At 49.7% G+C, this 14,955-nt stretch overlaps 1 protein-coding gene across 4 annotated transcripts in view; it reads left to right on the top strand.

Moving 5' to 3' along the window:
• The window catches only part of LOC118783277 (unconventional myosin-XVIIIa-like), a 103,141-nt gene that overhangs the window by 25,025 nt on the left and 63,161 nt on the right, over positions 1–14,955 (top strand). The window contains exons 1-4 of one of the 4 annotated variants that reach the window (XM_036537056.1): positions 7,762–7,871; positions 10,741–10,953; positions 12,180–12,224; positions 12,630–13,817. The exons of the other annotated variants lie outside the window; for them this stretch is intronic. Coding sequence (XP_036392949.1) covers positions 10,915–10,953; positions 12,180–12,224; positions 12,630–13,817 — 1,272 coding nt within the window. The 5' untranslated portion in view covers positions 7,762–7,871; positions 10,741–10,914. Of the gene's footprint in view, positions 1–7,761; positions 7,872–10,740; positions 10,954–12,179; positions 12,225–12,629; positions 13,818–14,955 lie in introns of those variants that run through there. 4 annotated transcript variants of the gene reach the window in all.

Genomic DNA, 14,955 nt, shown 5'->3' with positions numbered 1-14,955 from the left:
CACGCCCTGTAGGTTAACTACAGAGGGGGGCTGTGCCACTGGAAGTCAGTCATCTAAAAAAACACTGCAGTTGACAAATACTTATAAAGTGGTAATGGCTTGCTGATACATGTGTTATGCATATGTTATGAAGGCCCTATGAGGTCACACATAATGTCAATGACTTTTATTCTGGCCTGACAGTTTGTAAACACGTACCCGTGATGTGAGAATGTATTGGTGTTTCCCTGAGGCTCGGCAGCCAGTGTGGAAAAGTGATATTGATTGGTTCAGAGGCATTGATTCCCAGCCAGCACCGCTAACCAGCATGTGCCGGATGTGGCAGCCACAGAGGGGTGAGAGGTGGGTGTTGCAGGTCATCAGTGTGCATGTGCCTGCCTTCTCTCAGTTAATGAGATGGCATACAGTACCTTCTGATTGTCTCCCGGTAAGGTTGTGTCTCAGGACTAGGTGTGTGAAATCCCCTTTGAACTTTGACCCCTGGCAGGGGTGAAGGGTAAAAGTTAATCTGATAGTAGAGGGAAAACATGGCCTTATGTTGGTGCATTCCGTGCAGATTACCGCAGCGAGATTGAGTTAGTCCCACCGTGGAAACAGACTTTGATTGTGAGAACTGAAGGGCACGGCCTGATTAGCCTGGTTCACTGGCTGAGAGTCTGGCCTGTCGTCCAGCCAGCAGTTAACTGAGATAAGTATTTATGCGCCGCCATTAGCTGTTGATCTAACAATTTATCTGCTTGTCCCTTAGGTTATGAGGGAGGCATACTGTGTGCTCATTGAGTAGGTAATGTTGGGAGAATCATCCGCTGCTTTTGATTGCACAACCTTTGTGCATAAATTATCTCAGAGCATGGTGGTCTCCAGATGTGTTTTGAAACTGGGCTAGTAAGTAAGGCTGCAGTCTGATTACTGGGTATACAGTGGAGCTGGGTGCCATGTGTGTGTGTGCGCGCAAGTGTGTGTGTGGACAGAGGGATGACAAAGTGCTTGATATCTTTGTTGACTGGGCTTTTTCGGGCAGAGGGGAGAACATGCTCCCCCCACTTCCTGTCTGTCTCTTGAGCACCCCTGTTCTGTGCTGTCAGAGAAGATGTGCTTATGCACATGAAGAAGTTAAGTGCCTCTGTGCCTTGCTCTACATGCACGAGCCATATCTCTCCAGGGTGTATGTGTATACACAGAGTGCATTTGGGGGGTGGGGTCTGTGACAGTGACCTACTTCTGTCACTCCGAGACCTGAAGTGAGGGAGCAGGCTTACTCAGGCGAGCAGGCGCACTCTCTGCATTGGCTGCTGGGCTGCATGAAAGCACAGCCATCTCCACATCAGGCCAGCTGCAGAATCAGTGCCGTTATTATTATGTGACTGTAATAAACTCTTATACAGGGCCTGTGTACTTTGTGTGCATTCTGTGTGTGTGTGTGTGTGTGTGTGTGTGTGTGTGTGAGAGAGTATGTGAGAGTGTGTGAGATATGAATGCCTGTTTGCGATGGTCCCTGCTTCTTCCACATTCTGGATAATGTGTATCTGATTCTATCGGCTGATGTGAGTCTGGGTCGAGGGTGGGTGGAGCCCTGCAGTGCAGCCCAGATGCATTGTGGGAGTGAGCCCTGCAGGGCGTGCACGTGCAGTGAGCGCTCACTCACAGCTTTTTTTGCAATGGCGCAGACAGAAAGCGCGTAATCTCCAAACGGCAGACGATTCCAATTACGCCCTTTCCCGTCCCAGAGTGGTGATGCTATCGTGTACAATTAGCTGCCTGTGCGGATAATCCATCTGAGCTAAGAATAGCCCCCTCCCCACGAGGGCTGTGGGGTGGGTGTCAGGCAGAGCACAGGAGTGCCCCCGTCTGTAGTCGCTCCCGCTTCATGCGTGCTGTGTATCAGCAGCCGGGGATGCGGTGGTGAAGGACTGGGCGTGCGTTTTGTCTTGGTGACATGTTCGCCTTCTCTCATGCCTGCATTGCTGTGTATTCAGTTAGGCTGTGGCTCATGTCTGACATGTGCAGTGCAAGGAGTTAGGGGTGTATGAGTCTGTCTGTATTCTCTGTGCGTGCTGTTGTGTGTTGGCATTGTGTGTATTCTGTAGTTTTCGAAAGGCGAAATCGTTGAAACACTTGCATGTTAACATTTCACTTGTATACATACGGAAGACTTACACACACAGACTACTTGCACATGTAGATGATACAGTTGCACATGCGTACACAGTGCTTGTGCATATGATGGGCTACAGTTGCACACACAGTACACACTTGCACACCCATTCACCTGTACACACGCGCTATTTGTACTCAACACTGAGAGGTTGCGCGCATGTATGTGGGTGTATGTGCAAGACAATTTTCAATGCGCCCGGAAATCCTTTCATTGTAACAGGAAGGTACGCTTATGTCGCAAAGAGCAACGTTATGGTCATCGTTTCGAGACTACCTGCACACCATGGCGGACAGCAGCGTTACTGCCGAGGCGGTGAACATAATGCCAACTCTGATTACGTCGACAGCTATTACCATAGACACGAGCCCCACGACGCCTGCACATTCCAGTCAGATTGAATCTTGAAATGGTACATTGCTTCGACCAACACTGAATACGGGACCGAGGAACGTAAATTGCTCATTGTCTGAACGTCACATTTAGTTTACATTACATTTACTTACCGCGGATCCAAAGGGCTGTCAGGGAATTTCGAAACCAGTGGAACCAGTGGAATAAGCACTTTCTACTGAGGGAAACATGACACCTTTGCAGTTGTGGCACAAGTGTGACTTGTAATGTTGGACAGAATAACACAGCTGTGAATAGTGACGCCAGTGAATCCTCAGTTACTCGTGGCAGTGGAGCCCCGCCTGAGCTCCGCAACAGTATTGAAATTCCTGAAAACAATTTCCGTGTAAATGACACTACCATTTAGGGAATTCATCGGACTATTGATCCATTAAGATGATGGTAATCATGGAATCAAAGTATTCTTGACTCTTGTAAATATCCTTGAATCGAGACAGTTAATGTAAGCTCGTCTTTGTTGCAGAGCCATATGCTTAAAGAGGGCTGTGTACAAACCAGTGACGCCCATTCGTGATTTACTGTTTTGATTAGAATATAAAACTAAAACGTTGAACTAAAGTAAACATAAGGAAACTCGACTTAAGGTAAAGTCGCGATATTAAATCTGTCAATAATAAAACTCTCTTTTCCCATAACTTAAAACCATGTGAAGAATCTTCAAAGATGAGAAAGTACTTTGGGCTTTTCATTTATTTTAACAAAATAAATTAAAATCTGTAGACTTTTAAACAAATAAAGCACATAGTCGTTCCAAACTGACTGCACAATTTCAGACAAATGGTAGTAAATACCTTCAAGCAGGACCACTATATTGTAAACAACCGCTGAAATGAAAAGCGCATTTTAGTTAACCAACTACAATTTACGTCACTTAAAGACTGACTGGAATGTGCAGGCGTCGTGGCGCTCGTGTCTATGGTAATAGCTATCAATGTAATCAGCGCGGGCAAACCAAGAAGAGGTGGCAGAATGTTCACCACCTCGGCAGTAACGTTGCTGTCCGCCATGGTGTTCAGGTAGTCTCGAAACGGAACGTAACGTTCCTCTTCGCGACATGTGTGCCTTCCTCTTATAATGAAACGACTTCCGGGCGCATTGAAAATTGTCTTGTACACAAACCCACATTGTGTACATGCGCACATATATATGTAGTTACTTTGTTACGTTGTTGTCATTTCACAGATGCTCTTATCCAGAGCAAATTACACAGGTTACGGTTTTTACATGCTGGATATTTATTGAGGCCATTGTGGGTTGAGTGCCTTGCCCAAGGGTACAGTAGCAGTGCCCAGGCAGGGAATCGAACCAGCAAGATTACAGGTCCTGCTCCTTACCGCTACACCACATTGCTGTCAGTAGTGTGTGAGTCTATCTGTCTGTGTGCTGTAGTGAGTGAGTCTGTGTGTGCTGCAGTGTAGTGGTAATGTGCTATGAAAGTGCAGGTTGGTGAGGGTCAGTGCAGAGGGGCAGGTGGAGGGCAGTGAGTGACCCACAGGGGGAGTTGTGGCACAGCTGGTCCTCTCTCTCCATTACTCCGGGATCATCCCCCTGCAGTATGGAGCGCCGCTGGAAGTCCCAGAACATGCTGAACGGCGCTGCCGCTAAGGCTGAGCTGCTAATCCGCTTACCTGAGCTCAGACAGCTCTTCCTGAGGCTGGAAACATGTGGCTGTTTGTGTGTGTGTGTGCGCGCATGCGTATGTGTGTGTGTGTGTGTATATACACGTGTGTGTGTATGTTTGTGTCCGTGTGTGTGTGTGTATACACGTGTGTGTTTTGGTTTGTGTGTGTATAGCTTTGTGTGTATGTGTATGTTTGTGTGCATGTTTGTGTGTGTGTGTTTGTGTGCTTATGCACAGGAGCATATAGCTTCATGTCCAGTTGCTCTTTGATCACATCACACTGGATGAATGGCAGCAGAACCACAATTTAAAACAGTTTGAGCACAGACACACTGGCCCTCGGCAGAGCGGAGAGCCTACACCCCAAACGGGAGTGATGTGCAAATTTCTCACACACTTTCTCACAGATGTCTCTCCCCCTAGGGGCAGTGACATCATCGAATGGTCTTGTGTGCAGAGAGAAGTCCACACTTAGCCCTAGCCAATCAGAATCATCAGACTCATCTGATTGAATCCCACTCCTAGCTTCAGAGCCAACTCTGAACTACTTTGGGAGCAGTAGTCCCTTAGCAAATGAAATCACTCCATACCTTAATGTGAAAACACAATTTCACATCATGACAAAATGAGTCTGAACAAACCTTAAGTCTGATTCATATGTTCCCTAAACCCTCTCTAAACATCTCTCCAGACTCTGGGGTACTACTTTAAACAGCAGATAAAGCCTCAGCGGACTCTGGGTAGCTCCCCCTAATATTGTGCTTATGGCAAAATGAATGTCATATCCCAGGTCGTGCAGTTTCAGCTGAGCAATTAAGCCTGCTTTACAGAATCATGTATGAGATTGAAAACGCTGTAGGTCTCCATATGGTGGGTCATGCCCATGGGTTATGAAGACTTTCTCGGTCTTTCTCAGAAAAAAAGAGAAAAACAGCAGTGAGTGGGGAACGGATTGATGTGATTTCTCTCCACGTGCCTGCTTAGACTCACAGGTGAGGGGGGAACGTGTTTTTCCATAAAGCAGTGATCCATCCGGCTCTCTTGCAGTGTTTCTCTGTCACTTTGGCGCCCCCTGCTGTCAGTGCACCCCACAGCTAAAGGGTGTGTCTGGCTCCAGGCACCCCTAACAGTTGTGTGGTTATGTCCAGGGTGAGCTGTGCTGTTGTCGCTGTTGTCGCTGTTGTTGGGCCTGCACTTCCTGTCTGCTCTGTGGCCCCTACTCCCCGGTGAGTGCGTTGCAGGGAATCCTTTTCTCAGGGAACAGTGTGGTACAGGCAGAGCCTTGATCCCGAGGCTCCGGGGACTGGAGACAGTATGGAGGGGGTTCTAATGAGCACTGTGATCCAGGTCACAGCAGGGTCTGAACCGTGCACAGAGGCTGTAGAGGAGAGAGGCTGAGGGAGTGAGGGGCTCTAGAGGGTGTTTGGGTCAAGAGAGGGTGTATGACGTGGGGGGGGGGGGGGTGCTTGGTTCAGGAGAGTGTGTGTGTGTGACGTGGGTGGCATTTCGGACAGGAGGGAGTTTGTGTATGACTTTGGGGTGCTACATGCTCATACCACTCATTCCTCTCAGTTGTGAATGTTTCCAGCTTTCAGTCTTACAGACTCACTGTGTCTCACACACACACACACACACACACACACACACACACACACACACACACAAACACGCACGCACACGTTTCCACATTGACCATACTGTCTCAAACCACTCGGTCACATTTTGGTGCACAGGGTTCATAACTTACATAATTGTGAGCTGTTTTTGTCCACTGGTTATTATTACTTGAACTGAAAGCACATAAGCAAAGGCTTGACTGAGACATGTTTGTTGTTACTGCTTTGCTGAGTTATTGAAAGTGCATGTCAGACCCTGTTATCCATTTCAACATTATGCAAGCCTCGGAGAAGAGGTATTTGAAAGGTTTTAGCGCCCTCTTGTGGTGCATCTAGTGAAGTGACAGCAAAGAACTCCTGTTGCAGTCCTGCCACACGAGGAGTGGAGGTGTCCCACTAGTGGTGTGTTTTTGAAGTAAGCCACACTGCTGTATAAAAAAGTAAAGATGCAGGACAGCTAGATAGAGGAGCCAAGATGCAGTCTGAAGAGGTGGGTCTTCAGTGACAGAAGGCAACCAGCAGCTCTATCAGGCTGGACACTGTGGAAGGCTCATTCCACCTCATCAGGGGTCAGTACAGGCAGGGATTTTTGATCCTTCCTAGCCGAGTTTATGTGTGTGTTTCTGTGTGTGCATGTATGTGTGTGTCCATGTACGTGCGTGTGTGTGTCTGTGTGCGTGTGTGTGTTTGTGTGCACGCATGTGTGTGTGTTTGTGTGTGTGTGCATGTGTGTGTGTTTCTGTGCCCGCGCATATGTGTGTATCTTTGTGTGCATGGTCTGGAATGGTTCAGGTTGGCACTTTCTCTTGGCCGGTCTTGGAGTGGCAGGATCCTTCCGTGCCATCACCGACACTGAAGTCTGGCATGTGTGGCTCACTAGCGGCAATCATTAGCACCTCGAGTGCTAATTAAACCTGCGGATAGCCTCTCAGGGCTGCTCACTGCTCTCTCTGAGTGCTCATCTCACAGAAGGTGGCCCCTGTGTCTGTGTGTGCTGTTAGCGGCTCAGAGAAGCTAACTCTTCATCTGTTCTATCCATTGGCTTTTCTGTTGTCGTTTTTTGGCCACGCCTGCTTGTTACTTTGACTCACTGTAGGGGAGGAGCTGAATCTTCCTCCCTGGCTTGCTGAGAGAGCACTAGGTTCTGTATCACTTCCTGAACCCCTGCTCTCACTCCTCTCTCACCCGGATGCTGTCTTCATCCTCCCTTCCTGCCAGCATCTCTGACATCAACAAGTGCATCTGAAGAGAAACTCTTTCTCTCTCTCTGAAACACACACACATACATACACCTGCAGAGCAAGAGTTTACATGAAGAAAAATGCTCTTTTTCTAAAACAAGCACTCCTCTACACACTTATAAATACAAATACACACATTCACTACCACAGTCATACACACACAAGCACACACACACTAATACACTCTCAAACACACATATACACACATACACACACACACACACACACAGACAAAGCCATAGTGTATACGGAGAAGTTTTTCTAAAACACACACTCATTTTCACACTTACAAATACACATACACACGCTAGTGCACACATACACACAGACACAACCTGCAGAGCCAGGGTGTTCGAGAAGAAGAAAAACACACTCATGGCCACCCTTGCAACCCCACACAAACGCACTAACACACACTCCCTCGCTGGCCTGCGCTGATCTGAACTCCGGGGCAGATTGTAAATGCATTGTTAGAGGAGCGGCTGGTCTCCTTCCCTGAATTCTTGGGGGTGGGGCACTATTTTTAGCCCTACTGGTATCGCTACAGCTGTCACCGACACCCCCCCCAAAACCTGTCGGTGCTGCCTCAGGAATAGCGACACCCGGCTGGCCTATCGCGTTACTCCACCCCTCTTCAGTCTGTCACTGAGCAAGCATGCTCTCTCTCTCCCTCTCTCTCTCCCTCTCTCTCTCTCTCTCAGTCTGACTCTCAGCCTCTCTCTCATTCGCCACTGGCCTCTGCTCTAAGCTGACCCCTGCGGCACTCTGTCTGTCCGCTGACCGGGCAGGGCTAACGAAAGCAGACGACCGCCCCGGGAGAAGAGGTAACAGACTCACAGCGATGCCCTCCTCGGCCTGACATTCGCCTTCCGTGTGCTGGACTGTGCTGGTCCGGTCCCGCTTGGGGGAATCCAGGGGCTAAGTGCGCCGAAGAGAGGGTGCCACAGTTGCCGCTATTTTAAGGACCGCTGAGGCTTGAGAGGAGATGGGGGGGGGTCAACAAGGTGCTTCCTGTTCAGCTCCCTGGTGCGATCGCGTTCTCTGTGTGAGTGAGCAAATGGACAGGAAAGTGTTAATCTGGGCTGAAGACCTGCGGAGGAAGTCAGTGTTCCCTTGCATAGAGTTGAGGTACTGGTGAGGTGTTTTTGGTAGTGCTAGGTGAACTTAGCGCGCTTGGTGGAGTTAGCAGTAGCGCTGTGCTGTTTGAAGATGGCGTTTGATAATGAGGAAGTGTGCGAATGCAGAGGTGGAGTGGCGTTATACAGCAGCAAGAGCAGTGCAGGAGGAAGATAGGAACACTAATGTGTCTGTGCGTGCGCGCGTGCGTGTGTGTGTGTGTGTCTGATGGACAGGTTGATGGTTGAGGGCTGGATTGGTGAAGGTGCAGCCATGCCAATGTGTAGGAGAACTCGACCATCTCTCTCCTGGCCGCTTGATGTGTTGAACATCCGTGTTGTTGTACTGAGCTTGGCTCAGGTTGCTGAAAGTTGAAGGCAGTAGCACAGAAGACAGAGGAAGTTAGAGGTGAGCGTCTGGCAGATACATGCTGTGCAACGCTCTGCTGGAGAGCTCGGTGTTGCGTTACTTGCAGAACAGATAGCGAGGGGACAGTGGTAGTGTGTTTGTGGTGCTAGGTGCAGGCTTGGGCTTCTTTCTGTGTAGGAGTATGTGTCAGGGTGTGTTGTACATCAGGACTCAGAGATGTGTGTTCCGTTTCGGTGAACCCGCAAAATGCTGGAGCTGTTGCTGTTTGCTGAGAGATCTGAGCTGTTCAGCAGGGGGTGGGTGTGTGTATGTGTGTGTGTGTGTGTGTGTGCATGTATGTGTATGTATGTATGCATGCATGCGTGCATTTGTGTCTGTCTTTGTGTATGTGTGTGTGTGTCTGTATGTGTGTGTGTGTGGAAGGGGGAGACTGTGGAGTTTGGTCTCACGGTGCTAATAATTTTTTTTGTTGTGTGGTCATGCACACACAACACACACACGCACACATGCATCTCTGCTTGTCACCATTTACCAATTATCAGACAGAGCCCAGCCGCACTGGTATGACAGAGGAGAGGGTGGTGTGTAAATCTTCATACCTGTGTGTCTGGAGTTTCTGTTTATCTTCCTCCTCTAAGAGGAAGTGCAGGAGTCACTTCATAAGGCCAGAGTTCATCCCCCTTTCTCTAGCATGAAGTGGGATGACACACAAGTACACTGCTCTGCCATAGCAAGGCTTTATTACCCACCCAGCATTTTTTTCATGCTGAGCGCCAGGTGTAGAGGCTGTGTGGGTTCCATTTTTAAAAGTACTGGTTTGCCACAGCTGGGGATTGAACACATAACCTTCTGGGACCAGGGACCTCATCCGGAGATTCCTGACTTACGTCTGCTCATTGGCGTGAGCTGGCCTGTCATCTTCTGTTCTTTTGGATGATGATGCTTTGTTTCTGTTTCCGAGTGCCGGCCAGGGATCATCAGGGATCATCACAGAGACAGAGGGGTTGCCCTGCTGGGTGTGTCCCTAATCTCTGGGGCTGGTGTCCTGACTCTGGAGCGTCACAGCACTAAATTGGGGAATACAGAGACTCTGTCCTTTGATGATGGCTCGAGCATATTTCCATTGGCTGATCGTCTCATTACTGTGATGTCATCGGCCTCAAAGTAGACACATAGTTGACATGTGTTGACATAGTTGTGTGTGTGTGTGTGTGTGTGTGTGTGTGCGTACATATTTTTGTGTGTGTGTGTCCTGCTTTTATGGGGGTTGTGCGTGTGTTAGTGTGGGCCTGTTGAGGATTCTAAAATAATCCCATCACTGTCACTGTACCAAGATAAGCAGACCTCCACCTCTCTGCTAGACTGCTAAGAAAGGAGTGGAGAGATTGACACAGTGAGATTCACACAGAGAGACTGGCCCAGATTCATTGACACAGTGAAGTCAGTGAGACTGACTCACAGCAGTTGGCTCAGTGAGGCTGACTTAGTGTGATTGGCTCAGTGAGACGTGCTCAGTGCAGTTGGTTCAGTGAGACTGAGTCAGTGTGGTTGGCTCAGTGAGACTTGCTCAGTGCAGTTGACACAACGAGACTGGCTCAGTGAGACTGACTCAGTGAGGTTGGCTCAGTGAGACTGGCTCAGTGAGACTGGCTTAGTTGTACTGACGCGTATCACTCAGATGGGGATCAGAGCAGGGCTTGCTGATTTGGAAATCTCTGCCATGCCAGTGTCCTGCATTTCATCTGCTCTGATGTTGGAATGAAATGGGAAGCAGCTAAATTAGCCTGGCAGTGATAAGGTAGACTGAGGCACACTTAGTCTGCAGATTCCAGCGGAGACTGACCCCGTCGGAGGCACACAGACCCCCCCGAATCTCCCCACGTGCTCCTCTCATTCATTCAACAGGAAGACATTTAAAGGGACAGCTCCTTTTAGCTCAGTCTGTACTGACAGTCTTATAATGAATTTACCAGACGATAAAGCCTCATGTGTTCATTAAATTTCTCTGTAGTTGAGTCTACTGTAATAACTGTGCTTGTGGGTTTGATACTCTGTGTGAGTCAGTCAGTATGGTAGCTGGGTCCTGAGAAGTCCCAGTATAGGCAGCTGCTGTCCTTGTGGTCCTTGTGAAGGCTCCTCAGGTGATGTGTTCATGGTCGATGTTCGCCCTCTGTTCTGACCGCATCGTGTGACCCTCCTGCTTTCCAGACCAGTCCGCTTTGCCCCCATCTCCAGAAGCTCACGGTCCTGCTGACCTTCTGGCTGTGACTGCTAGGACATCCTCTGAGCCAGCTGTCATCTGAAACCCACTGCACCCCTAAACCTAACCCCTCCACTACCCCCCCCAAACACAGTGCAGCCCATGACAGCAGAGCGGTCGCCATGGCGTTCTCATCACGGTTTTCCTTCTGGGAACAAAAGGGAAGTGTTGTTTAATATTTGTGTGGGTGTGACATCTTTGTTTGGGACAGAAACATCATGTTTGGGTGGGTGGTGACAGGGACTGGCTGCATTTGGGGAGGGGTGTGATCGGGGAGGTGTGGGGGATGTTTTGCTGCTTTGAGAAGGTTTGGCTAGACTTCAAGATATCTCAGATTATGATTTTGCTGAAAGTAACAATTCTTGTAGTACATCCTGTGCTTGCAATACCAATGAGCTTCACTAGAGATTAGTTAATGTAAGCAGAGTAACATAGCGAGATGCTTTGGTTTTGTAAGAGCAGCTAACTTCACTCTAAAAGTAATTCTGGTCACAACGTTAAATAAATCTGCTGTGATTAAAATAAAGGTTGGATTCAGCCAGGAGTGAGAACCTGCCCTTAACTTTAACTATTAGAAGACAGCCAGATGCAGGCACTTGTCAGCAACCACCAAAGCCCCTGAGCTATCCATGAACACTTTTTATGCTTTTAATTGTTGTATCCAGGCCTGTGTCGCTACAAAAACATTTTGTAGAAAACCAAACATCTGAATGCTAACAGTGGGGTACCCATACTGTAAGTGCCTGGCAAAATGGTCTAGGGTTCTAGGTAGGGCTGGACCCAAATATTCAACTATTTGGATCATTGGGTAGGTATTCGGTTTTCAATTTTGGAATTCGAATAATCGTTTTTTTTGCTAAATGTAGGCTATCAATAAAGGTGAACTGCAAAATACATTTTATTGGCATATTCTTGTACTATATTTATACTTTTTAATTGCACTGTTAAAATGTGGCAATATATACCTTCTCAGCTTGGGTGAAGCTTCGAATATTCGCTGTTAATTACTACCGAAGCTCCGGAGCACAAAAAATGGTATTCAGGACAGCCGCCCTAGTTCTAGGATGTTTCAGTGACAGAACAAGGCAGTGGGTGTGGTCGGCGCTGTCCTAGGTCCCTTTGATGAGAAAGAGGGACACAGCAAACATGCCGTGAGGCAGTGTTAGTCGTCAGACCAGGTTTAGTGCCTGAGTCATTGACCCTCGTCATTTGCGTGGTCTAACACCAGGCTGAAACATGGAGTATGCATGGTCAACTGCGTCTGAGAGAGATGGGTGGAGTTTAGAGTTGGGGCAGTGTCCACCTTGTGGGTGTGTCCTGCATGAAGCTCCTCTGCGTGACCCCAGGTCTTACCTGCAACCCCTCTGCCTCCCCGCTCCCCCTGCAGGTCAAAGACGAGGTCAAGGTCGGAGCCAAGGGTTTGAAAGACAGCGTAAGTAGTTTCCTGTGTCTGACACCACACTGCAGAAACCAGTGACATCACTTCCTGTGTGGAGCTGGTGGCAGGTGTTGCCGGTCCTTATGGAGATGCTCCAGGTTGGCCAATGCTCTGCGCCAGTAGGTAGCAGCGGCTAATTGGCAGATAATACACAGCGCATATGGGTAAAGACCTAAGTAACGCACAGCACTCAGACCAGATCAAGAGACCTGTGCTGGCTTGCAGTCCACCTAATTCATTCATAGAGGTTACTCTCGTCTTTTCTGTGACTTTACCCCTCTGTTTCTGTTGCTGTTCTGTCTGTCTCTTGTTTTTTCTTGCCTTTTTATGACTGTGTGTTTTCCTGCTTCCTCTATTCCCCTTACCTCTGCCCACACACGCACCCCTCTGGTGGAGCAGTCTGACAGTGAGGGAACCCTGAGTAACCGTACCCAAACGAACGCACTGCGGGCCAAAAGCCCGGAGCCTGGGCGGGGCCCGGGGAGGGTCAAGAGCCCCTCCCCACCCAGAGTGCGAGCATCTATCAAGAGCCCAGAGCCCCTTGGGGCCCTGCAGAGCTCCGAGCCTGTGCTGAATGGGGACAGCAAAACCAACAGCGCCCCCAACGGACCCACCAAGCATGATGTGGCTGATGGCCAGGGCCTCACCTGCAAGAAGGTGGTGAAGGTCGTGCGGAGGGTGGTGAAGAAGGTGGCACCTGGAGAAGAGGGGCCTGTGGCCACGCCCACTGCCCCACCCAGCAAAGCTGCCCCAGAGCCGGCCGAAACGGTGTTCGTACCCAAGACAGCCAAGGTCCCAGTCTTCTCCTTCAAGCATGATGCCATCAAGAGGGAGGAGAAGGATGACGTCTCAGCCGGCCTCGCTGGCCTGATGGGGCGTGGCAGGACGTGGGAGCACAGACCACGCCTCCAGAAGGAGGAGGAGAAGCAGAGACCCATGTCTCCTCCTCCTGCTCCTGCTGTTTCGCCTCCCGCCAAACCAAACCCCCTCTCTCCACCTGCTGGATTCATCTCCACCTCCAAACCTACCCCTGTGTCTGTGCCTGCTGGGTCTGCAACCACGCCCAAAGCCTCTGCTCTATCGCCGCCTGCTGGATTTATTCCTGCCCCAAAAACTTCCCCTGTATCTGTACCTGCTGGATCTGCAACCACCCCCAAACCTTCCCCTCTATCTCCACCTCCTGGGCTTATCCCTGCCCCAAAAACTACCCCTGTATCTCCTCCTGCTATATCTGCAACCACCCCCAAACCCTCTACTCTGTCTCCGCCTGCGGGATTTATCCCTGCCTCAAAACCTACGACCGTATCTGCGCCTACTGGATCTTCACCTGCCCCTAAACCTTCCCCTCTTTCTCCACCTCCTGGATTTATCCCTGCCCCCAAACCTGCCCCTGTATCTCCTCCTGCTGTGTCCGCAACCACCCCCAAACCCTCTACTCTGTCTCCACCTGCTGGATCTGCAACCACCCCCAAACCCCCCTCTCTATACCCTCCTGCTGGATTTGTCCCCAGCTCAAAACGAAATCTCCTCTCTCCTCCACCCGGATTCATCCCAGCCCCCAAACCCTCCGCTGCCACAAAGCCAGAGGTATGGCATGTAGTGTGGTTCTGACCTGCATGCCGTTCCCCTCTCACTGTTTGGACAGAAGCAGCACGTCTGCATTCCAGACCCTGTCTGCTGTGTGCTGCATGGTGTCCTTAGCACTGCCATCATACCTCAGTCCCATTGCTAAACAGGCCTTCCCACAAACCAAGCTTGCTCCTTTAGCGAGAGAGCGCTGCTTGTGTGCATTATGAGGTAGAGCAGACAGGCGTCCCTCTAACAGGAGTTCTGTTAGAGGCCTCTCGCTGAAATGGGAGGCCCTCAGGTGCCCGTGACCTGACCTTGTACCTGCATGCCGGGCAACGATCGTGCCGGGAGTCTGTAATAGCGCAGTGGGTTGTAGAGGAGACAAACTGTTGCTCCTTCTGGCAGTGTGTAATATCACAGCAGAACGGTCATCTTCAACAGCGGTCCTGAGACAGAGATGCAGGCTGTGTGGATCTTATCCAGCTCTGAAAGGGGGCAGGGGTTCAGTGTGAGGGATCTGAAAGGGAGTTGTGGGGCCACAGCTCTGTCACAGCTCTGGAGTTTCTGCTTGCTGTGCTTGTGGAGGGTAGAACAATTCATGTGTGTGCGGATGGCTCACTTTCCTTTGAACTGGTCAGAAGGTTACTGAGTATGTCATCCTCCTGTTTTGTTAGTGTACATAAAAGAGAGTACAATTTTAATCTGTGACTAAGTGCACGGGTGTGTTTTCACCATCGGTATGTCACTCGTCGACGTGTGTTGGGCATTCTCCTTTGAGAATAACCTAAGTCTGTCCATAAGTGGCTTCTGTGCGTGCACATGTTTCTGTGCATGCATCTGTATGTGTGTTCTGTGCATGTATCTGCGTGTGTGTGTGTTTCTGTGCGTGTATGTATGTGTGTGTGTGTGTGTGTTTAAAGGTGAAGGCAGCCCCTCATCTGTCCTCTACCCATGTTGGGAAACCCTCTCGTGGGACCTTTCAGTCACGGGGCACTCCTGCTCCCAAAAAACAGGTGTGTGTCTGTGTGCAACCACGTGTGTGAGCACCAACATGGCTCTGTAACACAAGGGGAGCAGGCTGTGTGATTACCGTGGCTGTAATCCTCTAGACCCTGTCTCCATCTGAGGCTTGGCGCCCAGCTTTGAGCAAAGCGGC

The sequence above is a fragment of the Megalops cyprinoides genome, chromosome 9, assembly GCF_013368585.1.
Source record: "Megalops cyprinoides isolate fMegCyp1 chromosome 9, fMegCyp1.pri, whole genome shotgun sequence".
Lineage (NCBI taxonomy): Eukaryota > Metazoa > Chordata > Actinopteri > Elopiformes > Megalopidae > Megalops > Megalops cyprinoides.
Note: the sequence above shows the minus strand (reverse complement) of the source record. Positions and strands in the feature narration are given on the sequence as shown.